The sequence below is a fragment of the Anoplophora glabripennis genome, unplaced genomic scaffold (assembly GCF_000390285.2).
Source record: "Anoplophora glabripennis isolate ALB-LARVAE unplaced genomic scaffold, Agla_2.0 scaffold1068, whole genome shotgun sequence".
NCBI lineage: Eukaryota > Metazoa > Arthropoda > Insecta > Coleoptera > Cerambycidae > Anoplophora > Anoplophora glabripennis.
Window position 1 is genome coordinate 1,397 of NW_019421672.1, and position 22,550 is coordinate 23,946.

Consider the following 22,550-nt stretch of genomic DNA (forward strand, 5'->3'; position numbering starts at 1 on the left):
TAGTGTTGGCTAGTGAGTGTATGTTTCGAATCAGAGAGTCGACTCTTGGCTTAGATCATCTGAGTCGACTCCCAAAATATGTAAGAGTCGACTCCGATGATTCACCGACTTCCGTGTGGAGTGTCGAATCCGTTATAGTGTACAGCTGAACCACCAGGGCCGAGAGTCAGATGTGAGTCAGATTCGTTTTGCGATTTGGATCGGCGTGTAGCTGTGCCTGTGATCACTGATATTTAGTGATTTGCAAGTCGTTTGATACTGATAGGGAGTAAAGAGTGTGGGCAACAATGGCCACAATCTACAGGGAAAAACGGTAGCAAACGGTTTGCGTTTGTATTTGTAAACGTTTGAAGAGAATATATGCTTTATCGTCGCATTCATTCGCATTTTTGTATGACAACAAATTTCAGTGAAAGAACTAAGTACATAACCCTTGACTGCAGTGGAAGAACTAATTTCAATTTTAGTCGTTTCAGTAAACAAATATGTAATCGAATTATCGGTCAAGCTCAAGATCGACAAAATTCGTCAATCGGCCCAGATTCCGCTATTTCCGTCCGTTCCGAGACGGGCCACCGTGATTATGCGAATTACGAACTTAGCGATTCGATATCTACCATGGGAGTTGGGAGTCGGAAGAGTCGGCTCCCAGTTTCGACTCTCAACTTTGAAATGAGTCATTTGATTCGAAACATCAAAATGAATCGTTTTGCCCATCACTAGAAGATAGCAAATTTCTGATTTGACAGTTGAGTTTGCCATAAAAATCGAGCTCGAGAACGTGGTGTCAGATTTATCATATTTGTAGTAGTTTCTGAGATACCCTGAAATCCCATCGAAAATGAACCAGCCTGTACATACTACATACAGGGTATCCGCAAATTTCACCGACAACTTTTGACTGCATATTCACGACGATAAATAAATACGATCTATGAAAAAAAAAGTTAAATAAAAACTTTTTGGTTTTTGAGTTACAGGCGTTCAAAGTTGTTAAAAAATAATAATTTAATTAATAACTTCATAACCCTTTTACCGATCGCGTTAAAATTTGGTACATTTATTTGGACTGTTATGGCGATTTATTTCTTAAAACTTTAGTCAAATCGATATACTGGTAGTTTTCTCCGGTTACCTCCCCTTTTAGAGGTCAAAACTTTTACAGTGATCGTATTTTTTTAAAACGGGCAGCAACATTGAAAAGGTCGTTTTATTTTAAAAAGAATATTGTCACTTGAGAAAATCGCCTGCAGAAAGCCAATCTTGAGAAAAATGGCATTATTTGCAGGTCTGTACGTTTCGGTTTGTGTAGCAGTGTCACGGATTTAAAACTTTGAGTTCAGTAGGCGCGATGAAAACAAGATGTTGATTGCTTGTGGCTATCAGGTAATATATAGTCATTATTGTCGTGATTCTTTAGGATTCTCATCACTCTGCACATGCAAATTATGAAGTGTCCGCAGTGTATCAAGACAATTAAACGGAGTTGTAAATTTTCATAATTTGCATGTGTCGAGTAATGAGAATACTAAAGAAAGACGAGAATAATCACTTACCAGATAGCCACAGCAATCAACATCTTATTGTTTTCATCGCCTACTGAACTTAGTTTTAAACTGAAATGTACATACCTGCAAATAATGCCATTTTTCTCAAGAATGGCTTTCTATAGGCGATTACCTCAAGAGACAATATTTTTTTTTAATAAAACCACTTTTTCAATGTTGCTGCCCGCTTAAAAAAATACGACCACAGTAAAAGTTTTGACCGCTAAAAGGGAGAGGTAACCAGAGAAAATAACTATCACCCAGTATATCGATTTGACTAAAGCTTTAAGAAATAATACGCAATAATGGTTCAAATAAATGTGCGAAATTTTAACGCGATCAGTAAATGGATTATGAAGTTATTAATTAAATTAGTTTTATTTTTGACAACTTTGAAGGTTTGTAACAAATACCAAAAATTTTTTATTTAACTTTTTTGCGTAGGTCGTATTTATTTTTCGTCGTGAATATGCCGTCAAACGTTGTCGGTAAAATTTGCGGACGCCCTGTATACAGGCACGCGTTAATGTAAGCGGTGGCGAATTGAAACATATACGCGGGGACATTTGCGATAACCCGTGTCCATTTTTATAAAAATAATCAGCAAACGGCGTTTAAAATGAATGCTGAAATTAAAGTTTTTTTTTAATTAATGCTAAAATTGATGTTTTGCTCTTTATTTAGGATCTTTGCTATTTCATCCAATGCTTTATTTTTAACACGAATATTTTTATAACGAGGATGAGACAAATCATACAATACACCGTGACTTTTTACACAGTCTGTAAGTTTTTCTATGTAATTATCATGAAGAGACTACACAAGGAGCCCAAACTCCATGTAAACAAATATTTTACCAAATTAAGAAGGCGGGGAGAGGGGAGATAAAAATAGCGGCAGTATTTATTTACTACTATAAAAACAAATTGCAATAATTATTGACTTGACTTCTAGTTTTTAGGTTAGTATACTATCTATACCTTCCCGATATATCTACTCAACTCATTATAAAATAAAATTGGTTATTTGCTTACTTCACTCGTATGTATTATATGCTACATTCACTTCGGTCACAGCATATAAAACAATCAGCAGTCTAGGTTTCGGGCGGCACCTTTGATCTATTGAAATTCAGTGTGTGACGTCACCGACAGCCATTTGAGGCTAGAGAACAGGGCCTGATTAGGGATATTTGCAATTTTTACTCACCTCGTTCAGGACTGTATTATCGATATTTATATAAACATATTTTCTAAAAATGTATAAGCCGCTTAACAAACACACAATTAAGGAAAAGTAATTACACACGAGCGTTTAAATTTTTGAAATAATTTGATGCGGTTTTCTTTTTTAACTAACTAACTACTTACCTTTTTAATATTATCATTTTTAATGTACCTACCTAGGTAGGTATACCCACTAATAGTTATTTCATTTACTTTTGTTGCGACAGAGAAGATAAATAATTTCAAAAAGCATATTACATTGTAGGTAGGTAGGTAGGTATAGGTACATATTATAAAATATAGAAAAATAATATTTCCATTTAAATTTTATAGTTTCTAATATACCTACCGACCTACTGATGGTCACATTCATATTTCTACTGGACTAAAAATAAAAACTAAATGCTGCTTCCTACAACAGTCATTTAGAACAATTTATGCGGATCCCTAATATGGTTCATATTTCATGGTTCTTTTAATGGTTGTTAGTGTTAATAACGGTTCTGGAATTTAAAGATGCCGTTATTTACTGGGGCTGCCCATACGAATAGGACGACAAGTTTTATACATAAATATCAAATACTTTCATGTTGAAATAAGTATCCCAGAACACATGCCACATTATTAGAGAATTTTGTTTATTTTAAGTTTGTTAATCGGAATGAAACTTTCCTTTAATATTTTTTTTACCAACCACGGTCGGGACAAAAGGAGTAAAATAACGTACATAATAACATTTGTTATTTATTTATCCAAATCCAAATATACAACTCAGCATTGTCACAGCATATACAGCAATTGGTATGTACGTAGATAAAAGAAAGCAATAAATACACACAAGATGCCCACAAAATATAATTTAGCCAAGGCATAGTAATAATAACAAAGAATAAAAAAAATAAATAAATACATAAAATAAAAAACCAGCATAAAAAATATTTAGCATACTTTAAATAACAATGCAAAGATAAAACATTATTTTTACAGATTTCGCCATATTATCAGTTTGTTTTTATTAATATTTTTAAAATTTCTATTAATGTTCTTTAAGGTATAATAAATTCTTACTCTTATGTACCGTATGTATGTTATGCACAAAAATGCAAGTTTGACTTGCTTGAATAGACTTTAGTGACTTTAACCCGAAGAATAGGTCAAATTTTGGTAGAGATGTGTACGCGTTCAAAAATGTATTGTGTATAAACTATGCAAAATATAATTATTATGTATAGCAAATATATCGTATTATCCTCGCGAAGATTTGTACCCTTTATTTAAAATCCATAAATCATGTGAACAGGTTAAATAACGAGAAAATAATTATGTTAATTTAGTTCTAAAGAAATGAAATGACACTCGCGCCCATCTCTAGTCCATCCATCGACATCGGTTGCGTTTATCGAATTCCTATTGGTCAGAATTCAAATTGCAGCCCTGTTATGAATGGAGCGTGAGTTGGACTATTCTATCATGTGCGTCGCCTGAGGCTATTCGTTACATTGACTCCTAATTTCCAATTAAAAGAACGACACTATTTTTAACCGAACTTTATTTAATAAATATGTAGTATACAATTTCAGATTTTCTAAATATTTTATAACGCCTAAAAATGTATGTACCGTGGAATTTTCGTGAATTATCACGTAAATTTCCGATGCATACCCATCTAGGTTTATGAATGACATATCTATGTTCAAGGTTAAAGTCACAAATTGTCCGCTCTCTGATAATAACACATAAAAAATCACTCGCCGACTCTGAACACAGTGAACATCAAATGGTAAGACTGACCACGCCACTGCCGTTTCTGACAAGTTCTAGCCTCAAATGGCGGCCTGACCGAGGGGATGTGCGTATCGTTCCCGCCAACTACAGCTAGACTGCTGATTGTTTTATTTGCTGTGCTTCGGTACACATGGAACACTAGCGACACCACAACTTCTGCCATTTCTTGGACAAATTTTGTCAATTTTCCCGTATGAGTTCGTGCTCCTTGTCTAGTCTCCCTGGTAATTATCATCACTATACTCCGCAGTCAAAATTATAGAGAGTGATTCAGACATAATCTAAAAACACTATTACCATAATGCGTATAAAATATAAAATGATTTTTATACGGTTCAATATTATTTATCTTTGTGCCGCTCGCTACGCACGTCGATAGAATCTATAATCGTCTATAGACTGAGTTACACTGAACGTCGGTCTATATTCTATCTCTGTCTTTTGCTCTTGGTAGGGAATAGAGAAGTGCTTTTTTAGTGGGTGTAAACGGATTTGATTTACCAGTCCTGAGAAACGTCATAGCATAAGCGTAGACGAGGGGTCTAATTCCATGGCTATAATAAATTTATAAATTAAAAAAACACAACTGGGACGTTTTAAAATGCTGTAATAATTAAAATGGATCAAAATGCCGATTATAACAGACCGTAGAAAATATTTGATGTTATGTTTTATTATCTTTTTTCAATATTTTCTATATCTTGTTGCCTTTTACGCAGACACGCCAATGGATTTTCGTTCCCGACACGCTTCATCCCCCTTACTAGTCCAAAAGCTAGCGATGAGTTACTCTCTATAATTTGGACCGCGGAGTATAGCCATATTCAAAAATATTGACAGCATGCGGTGACGGACGGTCAAACACAACAAATGGCATTTTACCGCTACCTCTCCCGGTATGCCCGAGAGTCTCCGGGAATAATGTTCAACCTCCCGAGCTCCCGGGATGTAATAATTTCTCCGGATTTTCAAAAATAAAATTAATTGTCATTAACAAAATAGATAAATCGCTCGTAGGTAGCGACTCTTTCTCCCGCACGCCGTTCCTTTAATACATCAACTGTCATGTCGAGATCTCACATACGTTGTTGCTCTTTATGGACATATTGTGGACATGCATAATGCATTTACTCCATGTTTCTGCAGATTAATCTCTTCGTGCAAGAATAATTTTACATCCTGCAATTTAAATGTCATATTATTTCGTGCTACTCCATTTTTTAACTGGGCCCAGATTAACTCAATGGGATTTAGTTCACAGTGGTAGAGTGGCAAGCAAAGTACTGCAATTCCACGAGCTGCAGCCATTTCATCCATTACATGTATTGGACTTTTTCTTTCTCCGTGATTTTCAGTAATTCTGCTTTAAGCATTGTTTCGTCCAATTCGATCTTTTTCGATTTTAACCAGTCTATAATTTCCAGCTTTCTCCATGTCGATATTGGCAACTTCTCTAATCGTCGACTATGATAGGGTGCATTATCCATTACAATTACAGCACCAGGTTCCATATATGGCAAAACAGATTCAAACCATTTTTCAAATACTTTGCTATCCATATCCTCATCATGATTGTCTCGTGTTCGTCATGATTCAAAAACAAGTAAACGCTGTTCCAAAAATCCTGCTGTACTTCCAATATGCGTCATTATTATTAGGCGCCCGCCGCCCTTTTCCAGAAGGTTACCTACTTTCCAAAAAATCTTCTGAAAATGCCTGCCGTTTGCATTGGATGTTACCATCTTGCCACACTTTTGTCACTGTATGACCTTCATTTATCCATGTTTCGTCCGTTTAATATATTCTCTCTTTTACTATCATACTTTTCGATTTCGTTTTATAAAACAGAAATACACCCATAGTTCGCAAAAGCACCCTTCTAGATATTCTAGGCAATTTTTTTTTCTGCATGAGAGTAAATTGAAAAATAAGTATAATTATGTATTTTCTTAATTAACAATTAAATTGTGCGAAATCTACCTAACCGATTTCGATGAAAAAATTTCTGCAATACTACCATATCATGAAGTACCTACTCAGAACCATACTTTTTATATGGCTACTCTGAAGTCAAGGTCCGAAATAAATTCATGAAAAAAACTTCTTTTTTTCGGTCTACATATACTATATTGCAGCAACAATAATGCACATAAAAATTTCGGACCACTTTTATTTTGAAGAAAATCTCAATACGAAACTTTTTTCCTTTAACTATTTTCTCTATAATGTCAATATATATTCTCCGAGTTATACATTAAAGGGAGAAAAATGCGTCTTTTTTAATTTTTTTTTACATTTTCTGGTGCTAACAATTATGCACAACTTTTTTAGCGGACGCATAGGTATCGCAATTATCATTTTACATAATATTTAGAACTATTTCCAACAAAAATTAGCGTTACTACATGAAACATTCATAACCTTCTTTTAAAACAGATATCGACTGTATAAAAATTTAATAAAGCTTATTTTTGTCTTTAAAAATAAATATTTTCATATTTTTAACACTTAATTGTTATGTTACTACCAAAAAGAGTCAATTTCCTAATAGAAATAATAAGAAATAGAGTTCCTTTTCAAATCAATGTAAGGCGATTTGCATTCTAGGTCACGTGACTTAGGGTGGGTTTTGTATCAGGCTATTTGGCTTTGGCTTTGTCGGCGTTGTCCTAATGCTGCACTGTGATTGGCTATCAATCACGTGGTACCAAACACTAGCAGCTAAAATCTCAGACTAATAAATAAAGGCTAAAATAAGTACGCAAAAAGTTGACTTTTGACTCTTGCCCATTTTTTGAACACTGTCAAGTACATATATTTTTAAATGGGATGTTATTTTCTGGTAGTGACGTCATCGATATTTTTTAAATGAGATGTTTTGATTGTTTTGCACGTTTCGATTGATTTTTTTATTTTCTTTCCAATCAAATAAAATTTGTGTCTTTGCATAACGAAATTTTTGAGAAAAAATGAGAAAACTTTCAACATTTGACTTTAGTTTAGGATGTTCCCTTTCTAAATCATAGGTATCAAACGACAGAATGCGCTGGAAAAACAATTTTGCAAAATAAAATTAAATTGCATTCATTATAACAATTCAGTTGCCATTACCAAATTTTAACGTGATATAGCCGCCTACTAGATAAATTAGTTCGATAAAATTTCTACCCTATGCCAATCATGATTGGCATAGGTAGGGTAGATTGGTAGGGGTAGGCATGATTTTAAATAAATTTTTTGTTCACAAATCGTTTATTTTAGGAAAAAATTACAAGAGACCTTTTTCGTTTAGAATAAATCAGGCTATCCGAAATGAGTTTTTAAATGGTAGTAGTAAGTTGCATATGAAACAAGTTCTAGTGCTGGCTTTTTCTACCTCTTACAACCATAGGAGAAAATCAACAATTTACGAAGTGTCTTCTCGATAGCAGACAATGTCTACTTAATTTCACGTCACTTTTTGGTATTTCCGAAAAAAATAAAAAACTACTTTTTTGGCACGTACCCTCTTTAAGCTGTAGTATCTTCACAGGGAATGTTCGAATTAGATTTTTTTTATATGAAGGGCCCACCTTATTTTTCCATAGGGAATCATCCCCCTTAATTTTTTCCCTTATTTATTTAGATTACATTATTTTTGTTTTATTTGTTAAATAATAAAATTAACTGGTTACATTTTGGGTCATTTATCTTTTAATATTAAACGTCCATTCTGATCATGCACCTTATTTTACGATCAAATATGTATGTGCCCTTCAAATAACTCACCTATTTGCCCCTTACAAAAATATCTGTTCTTTAGTCCTATATATCTACTTAGTCTCTCATTGCATTCTGTAAAATGGCAGGCTTTTTTTGTAATATAATCTTAATAATTATCGATTCCCAGATATTTGTTCTTACGAAACATAGGTACATAAAATATTATCTGTATTATGTTTTTTTTTTGTTAGTTTAGTTTTATGCTTTGTCATTGGCGACTTTTTTTAATGTACCTACCTGTCTTTTACTTTGTAATTATTTAATTGCAGTATTTGTCAGTATTATATTGGACTGCCATGCACATAAATAAATGAATAAAAATAAATTAGAAAAATATTTTCATATTACAATTTTAATGTTCCAGATTATAAGCTTAAAATTAACAAAGTATGGAAATCACTCCGTCAACAATTACTTAGTCAAGATGAACGATATATTGCCCATTTAGTCATAGTGTGGTATCACTGAAGTTGGGCTACAACCAAAATGTTCGTTTCATCCCTTTTCAAAATGATGAAAATAAAGCAAAATTAATGACACATTTTTATTTTAAATAATTCAGGTTACAAGATCTTTATTAAGAAACTTAAAACTAATTTAACTAACTAATTTACTAATAGAAACCTTACACATAAACTTATATTAGAGTACTTATCCTGCAAAAAACTTAAAATAAAAAGACTGTTACATTTATTTGAACACATTTTTTTTATTATTACAACTGATACATTCTTCCCCTTAAATTTTAAAGAATGTGAAAAACAAAATACAAATACTGGAAGGTATCAGATATTTTAGTCATAAGATGTAAAAACATACAATTATGTTTCCTATTTAACCAGCAGGATAACTTTAGATGAAAAATTAGAAACTACAATGAATTTTAATAACACATAAATATGATAAGATTATGCTCTCTCCCCACGAATCCTACGGGCCAACTGAATGTCTTTCGGCATAATAGTGACTCTTTTTGCGTGAATAGCGCATAAGTTTGTATCTTCAAACAATCCTACAAGGTATGCTTCGCTAGCTTCCTGAAAAACAAATTAAATGTGCTTTAAAAATCAGATAAATTGACGTTATAAATTTTAAATAACAAATATATTCTAAACATGAAGATATCTTTAAGCATGGTATCATCATATATTTAAAACAAATTTTATAGAACTTTCTTTTACTTAAATCGGATCATTTACAAATATATAAAGGTTCAGTGACCAAACAGTCAAATTTCACCGACAAATTCTATGATAAAAATTAAGGATAGTAAAAATATTTTCTCAAAAAATGTTTTATTTTAAAAAGTACAGAGCGTTGAAGTTGAAAAAATTGAAACTTCAAATATAACTCTGAAATTCATAAAGTTTTTTAATTACTAATTTCACGTGGTGAATACTAATACTAGCGTACACTACTATCAGCTTAAAAAAAGCTTGCAACACCACTGTGAAAGATGGTGTTGAAAGATACTCAAGTTACGTAAACAAAAACATTCCCATCCTTAGATACTAATGCCACATAAGTAATATGTGCTAATGCCTACTTTTAATGTGTTTACTTCTCAAGCCCAAGGACCCCTAGGTCATAAATTAAAATGCTTATAAACATACGGAGGTATATTGTAGCACTAAGCTTAAGAGATATTTAGTTTCTAATCTGATTTGATACCGAATAGATGTGCTTTCTGAATAAGTGAATAAACAATATCTTTTAATTATTAAATTGTTTTAGTTCTACCCATAATCCCAACAGATGGAAACAATAAATAAATGACTTAAATAATTTTTAACTGGTTAATGATGGTTAACTTGTTGGATGTCACTCTAAAATGTGTAGTTCCAGAGAAAAATGGATAACAATTTTCTACTGCAGTTATCAGTCAATTACAGAGTATTTTGGTGCAATATAGTCTAAATAAACATTTTTTTGTTAAACTTGCAGTTATTAAATACTCTTTACGATTTATTATATGCACAATGCACAAAATAATGTTTAATCAATCAATGTATCAAAATACTCGGATGTCTGTAACTGACAAATGAAGTAGAAAATTTAAATCTATTTTTCTCTGAAATTCATTCATTCATTTTACCAACATCCAATAGTTATATCTTTTACTAGTGTTGTAAAATTATCAAATTTTATTTTTTGAGAATTTTCATTGAGCACAAACAAGAATGATTGGGTATAAATAAAAAGAACCTTGAAATTTCCCAAAAAGAACATTTAATGGGCGTACACACGCTCAGGCATGCCCTCGCACCTACCTGAAGAGGCAAGTCTGCGAGCAAAAACCATTCTGCATTTGCATACCTAGACACATTCAAGTGTAAAGTGAGGTACATTACTTCATTTTTAAGATTATTATTAATCACACTTATATTAAAATTCCATCGTAATACAGTAGTTGTGGCTGATAAATCTGGCCTGTTCCAGCTCTCGATTTCATTGAATTTTCTGATTTTCTTATTCTTTCCGGAAACAACTCCTTAACAAATTTATTTTTTTTACGTCTTCAATTACAGCATCTGGGTTCTTTTTAAAATTTTTTCAATAAAACTATAAATGTCTTCTTTTGGTTTTATCCATATACTCTCTGGATTTTACTTTCCACAGGCGTGTGATCTCTTTGTACAATTCTATAAATTCTCTTAAAATTGTTTTTCTCTTGCAGTCATATTTTTTAAATTATCATTTTATTTAATAAAAACGACAGTACTGTCTCCAGTAGCATCACAATAACTAATAGAAAATGAAGGCTTGGCACGAGAAGTGTACATATGTTAAAACCTTCCTGCAAGCCTTCTTGAAAAACTATGAATCGTTAGATTGCTTGACATCGTGCCACAGGCTAGGAATAGGCCATCAGTTAAACACACATATCTAGACTTACTTGTGAGCCACAGTCTTCAGGTAGGCGCGAAGGCCTGCCTGACTGTGTCTATGCATATTTACATTCAATGGTACAAAAAACAGATCACTTTATATCACATGCTTTAAAAAAGTTGTTAATGTTTCAAAAATCTATTTGGCTTCATTCTGTTGAATAGACTTCTCAAACTGTGAATATTAAAATAGATCAAAAAAATTATATTAAAAAACTAGAATTTGAGAAATCTAAAATTTGCGATTACGCTTGGGAAAAATGTCATATATTCAATGGGGTCGGGCTAAAAAGGAAAATAATACCGTTAAGAAAATTAAAAGTGACCATCATTATTTGGATGAATGATGAAAGATTTTAAATTATTCTATGAATTTGGATTCTAGCTGACTATAAATTCTAAAAGATAAAGTAATAATAGAATATAATCATATAATATCTCTATCTATGGAGACAAACAAAAACAAAGAAGTTTAAACTGTCCAAAAAAGACAGAAATGAAGTCAGAATAAGTTCAGAAGATGAAAACAGATAGATTTTTGGAACATTATAACTTTTTAAAAAGTGATGTTTTTTGTATTTGTCTGGTTTTCTCAATGTGAGATTTTTGGTCAGGCAAAAATATTTACATAAAAATAACCCTTTCCAATTGGCGCCAAGTGTTTATTTCACTAATTTTAAATTTTTTCACATCTAACTAAATAACCAAGTAAAGAAAAAAACCAAAACTATGCCACAAATAAATAATAATACAATGGTTTTTCATGCACGAACGTACGTGAATATTTTCCAAGGGCATATGGAGAACGTTCTCGCCTTTATATTCACTTTTTATAGTGAAAAATCATTGAAACTTTGATGTTATTGTTTCTGCTTTTCAGTGGTATATATTTTTTTTTAATTAAAGATTGAAATAAAGAAGTTTGTGCATCACTGGTTTGTATTTAGAAATTGTACTTGATAATGGAGATTCACGTTAACATTTTCCATTTCAAATTAAATTTGATGAAAAACCTTTTCTGACAAATTGTTCTCTAATCTCGTTTAGAGGAAACCAGGTTCATCTAATCAGATGAAAAGATGTCTAAACAATTTATTGTTATGCTTTTTTTGATTTTCTGTTTTCATACATTTAAGATTTTCTCTATAAAAATCTACTTGTACAAATTAACACATTTCTACATAAAAAAAAACAAAAAAATGCCGCAATGTGGCCACTAGTTTATTTTTGTAAATTAGGTAACCAAAATCTTGGTTTAAGATTTTATATCAACGTTACGACATCAAATTATGATGACGTATTAATCTTGCCTCAAATTGCCAAATACATTTTGCATTAATGCACATAAAAATGGCCCACAATTAAAAAGTTTATTAGCAAGGGAAAATAATTTTTTTTCTAAAAATTTGAAACAATGTGCCAGCTACTAAAGCAAACGTTTAAACAGTTTATTTTTTTCTTTGTTATTATCTCAATCACTAACTGAGGTGTACAGTTAAAGAGCAGTAGTTTATGGAAAATTATTAAAAACTTAAGATAACGGTAATAATAATAATAATAATAGTAAAAGTAATTATATGAGTAAGATAACTTAGAAATTTTCAACCCCCTGTCTACCTCCCCGACATTGAAACTTATAGTGTTGAATAATATTTTTATTAGTGAAGCAATAACATACTCAAACTATAAAGCCGGCTACTCATTACACGGTACTTGCTGAGTGACTTGACTTGGAATAATTTGACAGGTACTTGTTCAAGTTAAAGTAAACTGTGCACATTATGTGCCCAATTTATTTGACTCTCAATTCTTCGAGAAGTATAAGTTGAAAGGTGAGTAGTCTTAAAAAATGGACGAAAGTGAAATGACAACTTTAGCAGCACCACTTTTTGTGCTGCTCCTTAATTTGTTCTTGCAGTTACGAAATGTGGCCATAAGGGAATCTTTTTTCTTTTTTAACACATCGACACTAACCTCTGGTAAAAAATCACTTTGTATTCGTTTCTAAGCATCATGCACTTTGCTTCTATAATGTGCTGGGTCCCAAATAATATGTTTCCGCTGATATAAATCCAAAAAGTTAATTATCGACTCATCATCATTTACAATAATAAGAAACCTTGTTAGGACAATCTTGCTCCTTCCTAGCAATAGAACATATTTTGAGCCGTGGTTATATATTGCAGTATGTATTATCACAATATTATATCGTCACCTTTTATGTTTTATTTCAATTGCAAGCATCATGAAATTGATACTATGGGCCAGCTTAGTCTTTGCCATGCACTATCTCCCCCCCCCCACCTTTTTTTGCTATCTATTTTATAGCTTAAGGGGGGCGTTTTTATGCGCAATTTTCAATGAATTTTTTGTCCAATTGTTTAAAAAATCTAAGCAAGTTAGAAACGATATCTCTTCACTGTAGTACTCATACAAGTGTTCTTCAGGGTGTGAGATAACTGACAACACATTTTAAGTAAAAAAAAAAAAACATATTTTTTTATCTTACGTTTCCTGAACTTTCCACGACTGTTGAACATACAGATAAAAGCGTACAGTATTATAAACATACCCACACCCAGCAGAATGCTTTTAGGATACTATTTATACATGAATTAATAAGAATTATTGAGTAGTTTTATAAATCAATTGGACAAAACAGGAAAGGTACGTGTTCTGATATTTTATATTATCCGTCATCTTTTCATGCCGAGCAATTGAAGAAATCCTTCGTATTTCAACATTTCTATAGTTTGGATACTATCGAAAAGAGGGCGATAGTCACAGTTGTCGTTCTAAGGTATTTTTTGCCGAACCAGAGCCGGACTAACTTCGATATGTTTGAGTTGTATTTGCGCTGATTTTAGATAATATAAAAGAATGTGATGGCAGTGCTTGTTTAAATGGGAATATTAAGCTTTGCATGTAAAATAATCGTAATAATAAAACTGTTATTCCGAGTTCTTACGAATACTGTTAAATACTAATAAGTAAGTTAAAAAATTTTAATTCTGACAATTAATAATTAGTCTAATAGTAAAAGAGCTATAAACACAAATAAATTATAGTACTTAATACACATATTTTGATAATAGTCCAGATAATATAATCGATAATATAATTACTAGAGAAGAAAGAATTAGGCAAATGCCATTCGGTATCAGTCAGTCTAAACTAAAATAGAGCGTGATAAGATAATTAAAATTTCCTACACAGTGGCAGTTTTTTTTAGAAGCGGGGGAGTCAGTGTCTCCCTAAGATTTCTTTAAAATATTTTTCACAAATTGATTTTTGTATGTTTTACTAGTTATTAGATCCAGTATAATTTTAGAAACCATAATTCTGAATACAGAATTTTGTATGTAATATTTACTGTTGCTTGTCGAAGAGTGACTTCGAGTTATTATTACATTTTTCTTGAGAAGCAAGCCAAATGAGTTCCCCTAAAAATATTTTTTACAATTTAATTTTTCTGATTGTGTTTTATTAGTTTTTAAATGAAATGTTTATTAATTAGCCTCTGTTTAAAAAGTGATTGATTTATGTAGATACTTTACAATTTACAACACATTTTAAAGCAAATGATTCGTTCTCGCATCGTCACGATGAAATAGGTACGGTCACATATTACTAACAATACATATGTGGTACGGTGGAATACGGAAAGTGCAGGTGTACTGTACAACTCGCCGGCATGCCTCTGATAAAGTGTTTTTAGATGTGTTTAAACAAAGGGCATGTTTTTATGACAGAATAGTTACCTACTTATTATTAATGTAGGTCAAGGAGGAACTGGAGGCAAATACGCTGTGAACAAATGAAATGATGACTTACTAATTAAAAATATTTTGTAAATTTGATTATACCAGTTAGATTTTTTTTACAGTTATTTTTGGTTTTACTATAACTGCTTAATTATATGCCTAATTAATAACGATTGTATAGCATCAGTATTTCGTACTTTTTTGGCGGCAGATTAACAAGCGTGCGTTGTATACTAATTTGCTTAACATTATAATTAACATTTTTGATAAAATATTAAATCAAATGTAGAGTTTTCTTATATACAGGGTGTCTCAAAATTAGTGTCCAATAATTTACCACTTGATTATATTGCGAAAAATAAGAATATTTTTTCAAATAAACATGGGTCGAGAGATGTTTCCTAAGGGAGCTACACCCCCTAAATAGGGCCTCAAAAAAAATTTTTTTTTTAATATTTTCGAAACGGGTTGAAGGAAAATTATGAATGTTGATACCATGAACGCTCTTAAAAGTCGAAATAGATTATCATAAAATTTTTCAAAAATTTTAATCATCTCAATTGGGGGGGGGGTCGTCGGCTAAAGTTTGCCCCTATTGCTTTTGTTTGCCGAAATTTTCAAATTCTGATCAAAACAACATCACCATTTTTCATAGAAAACTCAGATCAATCAAATTTTATAGCAACAAATGCAACATGCAAAAATTCGATTCTCCCCCTCCCCTTGCTCGGGACGGCCCATAACAAAGTTTTCTAAGCACTTTTCACGTTGTTTATTACAATGTATATTCATATGATGACATATGAAAATTCATAATGGTACATGTGCCCATTTTAGCCATTCAAGACAAATTTTTTGAATTTTATTAAGGTAACGTAATGAATTGCTTAAATTCGTTTTTCTCGGAAATGGAGCATTTTATCCAAAGAACTAAAGAGTACCTCTTTTGTAAAGGAAATGAATATCTATCATATGTTGGCATGAAAACATGAACTTGAAAATTTCGACAAGTAAAAAAATAGAGGCAAATTTTAGCCGACGATTAAAATTTTATGACGATCTTTTAATGAGCGTCAATTATGTCAAAATTTATAATTTTCCTTGAACCCGTTTCGAAAATATTAAAAAAAATGAATTTTTTGAGGCCCCCATTTAGGGAGCGTAGATCCCTTAGGAAGCATCTCTCGACCCATGTTTATTTGAAAACATATTCTTATTTTTGGCTATATAATCAAGTGATAAATTATTGGACACTAATTATGAGACACTCTGTATATAAGGAAGCTCTACATTTGATTTAATATTTTATCAAAAATGTAAATTAAAATGTTAAGCAATACAACGCATGCTCGTTAATCTTCCGCCACGTTTTTTTGAATACCACGAAAATAAAAAGCTTTATTAGGCCGACATGCAGGTTTGCTAAAATAAACAATGTTTAGAAAAAAATACACACGCTTACGATGGAAGTATGGCTCTCGTAATAGTATAAGTAAAATTTTCATATTTTTTATTTCAAAGTGTATAATGTTTAGTTTTCTTATTACTGAATGTTAAGTTTCAATAAAATATATGTTTGCTTATATTTATTTTCTTACAAATCTACTTACAGAGCCACTAAACATGCGTGCAATGTAGGAATAATATATCATTCTCCGTCCCTTGCGCGTTTGCAAGCCTGAACCCATCTCGCTTGCACTCACAGACTGCTACGATGTTTACGACGGAGACGGAACCCTTTTATTGGCTGTAATTAAGAAACGCCGACGAAAAACCGACTTTTTTGTCTGTCATTTCACTTTTGTGGTCAAATTGTATTCCCAAAGCCGAATTTCATAGTCTGCAGGTGGTACAAATCAAGGAGTTTTTGAAAAAAAAAAAAAGTTTGAGTAGCCGCCTCCGGCCAAACGTAGCGATATTTGTTCACTTTAAACCTATTTCAACATTAATGTGCTTATCTTTTGGTACAAATGATGGGAAAAAATCACGCCAGCTCTTAGGCTATAAGTATTTAGTCCAAGCATTATAGAGAAATGCTTACAGAAATTATTACCTGGACAAAAAAATATGACCGTATAGAAAATTAAATTTTAAATCGAGTTTCTTGTTCTTTAAACTCGATCCAAAATGGCGAACATGGTTAAAAAAATCGCAAAGTTGCAAAAAAATGTTTTTTCTAAAATAACTAAAAAAATATAGCACCGATCGAAAAATTTTAAAACAGAAAGTTGTAGGTTTTAAAAAGATCTATCGACTGATTTTTTGTAAGTAAACATATCCTACTATTTTTTTTTTTTAAAAATATAAATATTCAATATTAACCTCCATCAAGTGCATCGCTGTAAAAAATGTTAATTGCGTCTTCAAAATTTTTTTTAAATAAAAAAATTATCTCGGCTCCAGAAAGTCGTAGAAAAACATTTTTTTTTTAAATTGGCGAAAAAATGTCAGCAGTTTCCTTCTTTAAAAGTCATTTTCATAAAATAAAAATTGAAATAGTTATTTGAAAAAAACACCCAAAAAAGTGCAACTTTTTCAGTCATATTTTGATCCTCTCATCTAAAATTTTTCGATCGGTGCTATATTTTTTTACTTATTTTAGAAAAACCGTTTTTTGCAACTTTGCGATTTTTTTTAACCATGTTCGCCATTTTGGATCGAGTTTAAAGAACAAGAAACTGGATTTAAAATTTAATTTTCTATACGGTCATATTTTTTTGTCCAGGTAATAATTTCTGCTAATTTAACATTAATCCGTGACAGAATGCTTGGACTAATTTGCAACAAAAAAAAACTGGTCTGCCGGCCGGTAAACACGAACACGTGCTCTTTGTATTGGTAAAATTTTGAAATAAATATGGAATGAGTAATGAACTACAATTAATAAATTATGAAAATATTTACCAGAGGATCTGATAAACTATTTTGTTTTTTTATTTCTATTTTTCTCCTATTTTATGTTTCTCAATAGGTTCAGGGTGTTTAATACTACATTAATTATAATTCATAACATATTTTATCTATATATTTTTAAGAAAAATAATGAAATTTTTCTGTACATTTTAATTGTCTGGAATACAGTTGCATTGTTATTTAAAATCATTAAAACTGTCTTTACCACAATGTTTCCATACTTCCAACATAATGATAATAATCACAAATATTTCACAAATATGTCTGTTAAATGAAATTAAAATATATAGAACATTAAGGGTATAAAATGAGCATCATTTTGCATTCGACATGCCCAGTAATAAAGAATCTGGGGAATTTGAAGTTTTTGTCAAAAAAGTTGTTTGGTATATCTAGTGTTTACGAAGATAGTTGAAACCGTATAAAAACTAAAAGTCGGCATCTCTTTCCGGGCACAATAAAGACTTTTAGTTTTTATACGGTTTCAACTATCTTCGTAAACACTATAATAAATGTTTAAATTTTTGATAGTATCAAGTATAGTATTCCTCTGTTTCCACATCCAATATTTTATTAAAACACTGTAGGTCATTATATTATTTTTCTGTGCAAATATTAAAATTATCTGACAATTCTTGTTCATTGCACATATTTTCCCTAATGCGGCTCTGGACGATAATAGGCTTACCAATGTCCTGAGAATATATAGTTACCGATTAAAGAAATCTTTACGTCGATTGCTATGTGGTATTATAAAGTTGTTCTAGTTTGGCATTACGCTAGTAGAGACCGCCACTTCCTGGATGGATTTTCTACTATCTATCAGGTGCTATCGCTGTCTTACCAAAAGTGCGTTTTCTTGTCTATAAAACGGCGCCCTTAAGATAATATATTTAATGCTATCTTTGAATAAATATATCACACAGCAAAAAAGTAATTAGAAAATCATATATTTGACAAGAAATGTATGACATGCATAATAATATTTAAAATATGTGTACAACATACGTCTTTCCTACTATCCTAATTCAAAACCGGGGCTAAATAAGATAAAAATATTTAGTTCATATGTGATTGACCGATTAATTAGTTCAAAATTTCCATCATATGATGTATCAAAAAGAAGAAAACGAAGTAACATGTCGGATGAAGTGCAACCAACAGAAAAATTGCAAGTTTATCTAACCTAATGTTTAAAAATACCACAAAGTACCTAACATCCTTTAAACTTCATTTAATTTACTGGGATTAATTTGTAGACCGATTAGTTAACAGTGTATTTAATCTATACTGAAAGTACCGGCCCTAAGGGGTAGAAATGATAAATTAATTTCAAGTCAAATTCTCAATACATAAATTCAACTTTTGAAATTAAATGAATACTTCAACTTTCACACTGAAATTTACTCCCTACTAAGTTAAATTGGATGTTCTAACTCTAGCAATTTCAAGTCATACTGGTACATAATTTAAAGAAAAGTATATGATAATTAAGAGGCACTTTTATATTTACAGTACGATGATTTTTTGGGTTGTCCAAACCGAAAATCTGTCAAAAATTAAAGTAACTACTCACATCAGTTTTTCTTTTAACATAATAAAATATACATAAGAAATAACCCTCGTACCTTGTAGATTTTAATAAAATTTAGATGTTCATAATAAAACATTTCGTTCATATATTGATATAGTACAAAAAAATATATAAAAATATCCACATTTATGTCTAGTACGTTTAAACCTGTGATCTGTACACACAAATTTATTGCAGTAATATAACTGACTTATAAAATCATTAAATTTTACAAAAAAAAAAGAGGCACAATTATATTTAATTAGAGAAAATAAAAACTGGTACAATTATTCTAATAGTCAAAAAAGTTAAAATTGAAAACACAAACCTGTAAGGCGCCAATAGCTGCAGACTGAAAACGGAGATCGGTTTTAAAATCCTGGGCAATTTCTCTTACCAATCGTTGGAAAGGTAATTTTCTAATTAGCAATTCAGTGGATTTCTGGTATCTTCTGATTTCTCTTAGAGCTACTGTACCAGGGCGATAGCGATGTGGTTTTTTTACACCTCCCGTTGAGGGAGCCGATTTTCTTGCCGCTTTTGTTGCCAATTGCTTACGAGGAGCTTTTCCTCCTGTTGACTTACGAGCGGTTTGTTTTGTACGAGCCATTTTGTGTCACCTATTACTGAAGAAAAAAAATATGATACAACATGCAATTTCATAAATATTTAAACATATGAGTCACAAAGACAACATGGCGGAGAAGCAAAGTATCTAAATTGTAATTGGGTTTTTTAATTTTAAAGTATATTATTTATTATATTAACTATTCTCTTCTTCCTTCCCTCGAGTAATTCTGGTTAGATATTTAATTCTTAAAAACAATAATTATTAGCTAACTACTTACTTTTCACAATTTACAAGAAAACAACACTTCTAAATATAACACGACGCTAGATGCAAAATGAAATGGGTGTGAAATGCCAACAAAGACAGTGTGGTGGCGCAAGACTCGTAAGACGCTTGTGTCGAGATTACTATTGGTGGATGAAAACTCATCCGGAATGCTATTGGTAGAAATAAAATAACACGTAATTGGTCGAAATGAGAAATATAACGATTTAGCCCTTCTAAAAGGCCTAAACATTTTCAAATATTGAGCCCTAAACATATTATAAAAATATATATTTTTTATTTTTTAGTAAAATCTTAACATAAATAACGAACACACTTTATTTATTATATTATTTAACAGATATATATACTTATTTTATTAGAAATAGCATTATATATTTTCCATTAATTTTATTTAAATGGAGCTAAGAACCATCTAAGGTTATACGGAACCAACATGAATATGCGATTTGATATCTACAGTAGTTTATAATTTTATACTTTATGAAGTTATGGCTTATTCGAAAAGTTCATAGCAAACATTTAAAAATAAAAAATGTATTTAATAGGAATGTGAATAATAGATATTCACAAAACAATTAGTAAATTAACTTTGTTAAAAAAAATAGTGAAATGGAAATATATTCTACAAATTAGGTAAATAATAAATTAATAAAAATGTCACATTAAAAACATAATGGTAATAATTTGGTAATATGTTTATATCATTTATAATCAGCTTGATATAATTTAATTTTAAAATATTGCTGATATGGAGGTAATTCCTAATGGCCTCCTGCATAAGTAAACAGCCATAGACAAAGGAACAATATAGAGAGAACAGTAACTCTTAATACTCTTAATTTATATGTGTCCGTGGCGTTTCGCTAATCCGTTTTTTCGGCGCAAACAGTGGGAGCGCTGTATTAATTGTCCTATTATCAGTTTAAGTGCGCCATTATTCCATGGCTAGAAATTGGCTTCAATGATTTGGGATCGAGGGGGATTATTCCTCTGGCCTGGACAGCCTTCGAAGGTGGGCCCCATTCGTCGTCTACCCCGACCGCAAATGCGACCGGTGTAGGCGCTTTGAGGGACCTCCTTTTGTCCTGGCTGGGCCCCGCCGGCTAGGGCCCTTTCTTCTGGCGCTTTTCTAGCTTTGCCGGCTCGTCTGTGTAAACCCTGGCGCGCCATTATTCCATGGCTAGAAATTAGCCTCAATGATTTGGGATCGAGGGGGATTATCCCTCTTTATCCTGCCTCATCTCGTGTAGGCCTGGACAGCCTTCGTAGGTGGGCCCCATCCGTCGTCTACCCCGACCGCAAATGCGGCCGGTGTAGGCGCTTTGTGGGACCTCCTTTTGTCCTGNCCCCTTGCTCGGGACAGCCCATAACAAAGTTTTCTAAGCACTTTTCACGTTGTTTATTACAATGTATATTCATATGATGACATATGAAAATTCATAATGGTACATGTGCCCATTTTAGCCATTCAAGACAAATTTTTTGAATTTTATTAAGGTAACGTAATGAATTGCTTAAATTCGTTTTTCTCGGAAATAGAGCATTTTATCCAAAGAACTAAAGAGTACCTCTTTTGTAAAGGAAATGAATATCTATCATATGTTGGCATGAAAACATGAACTTGAAAATTTCGACAAGTAATAAAATAGAGGCAAATTTTAGCCGACGATTAAAATTATATGACGATCTTATAATAAGCGTCAATTATGTCAAAATTTATAATTTTCCTTGAACCCGTTTCGAAAATATTTAAAAAAATGAAATTTTTGAGGCCCCTATTTAGGGAGCGTAGATCCCTTAGGAAGCATCTCTCGACCCATGTTTATTTGAAAACATATTCTTATTTTTGGCTATATAATCAAGTGATAAATTATTGGACACTAATTATGAGACACTCTGTATATAAGGAAGCTCTACATTTGATTTAATATTTTATCAAAAATGTAAATTAAAATGTTAAGCAATACAACGCATGCTCGTTAATCTTCCGCCACGTTTTTTTGAATACCACGAAAATAAAAAGCTTTATTAGGCCGACATGCAGGTTTGCTAAAATAAACAATGTTTAGAAAAAAATACACACGCTTACGCTGGAAGTATGGCTCTCGTAATAGTATAAGTAAAATTTTCATATTTTTTATTTCAAAGTGTATAATGTTTAGTTTTCTTATTACTGAATGTTAAGTTTCAATAAAATATATGTTTGCTTATATTTATTTTCTTACAAATCTAT

General features: G+C 31.6%; 1 protein-coding gene across 1 annotated transcript; it reads right to left on the reverse strand.

Annotated features, from left to right (window-relative positions):
- Positions 1-8,849: 8,849 nt before the first annotated feature.
- On the reverse strand, positions 8,850-20,408 carry LOC108913873 (histone H3.3). Its single transcript, XM_018719518.1, has 3 exons — positions 20,307-20,408; positions 19,787-20,084; positions 8,850-9,357 (listed from the first exon to the last, which is right to left on the reverse strand). The coding sequence occupies exons 2-3, from the start codon at positions 20,066-20,068 to the stop codon at positions 9,229-9,231; spliced, it is 411 nt and encodes a 136-aa protein (XP_018575034.1). The 5' UTR covers positions 20,069-20,084; positions 20,307-20,408; the 3' UTR covers positions 8,850-9,228.
- Positions 20,409-22,550: the final 2,142 nt, after the last annotated feature.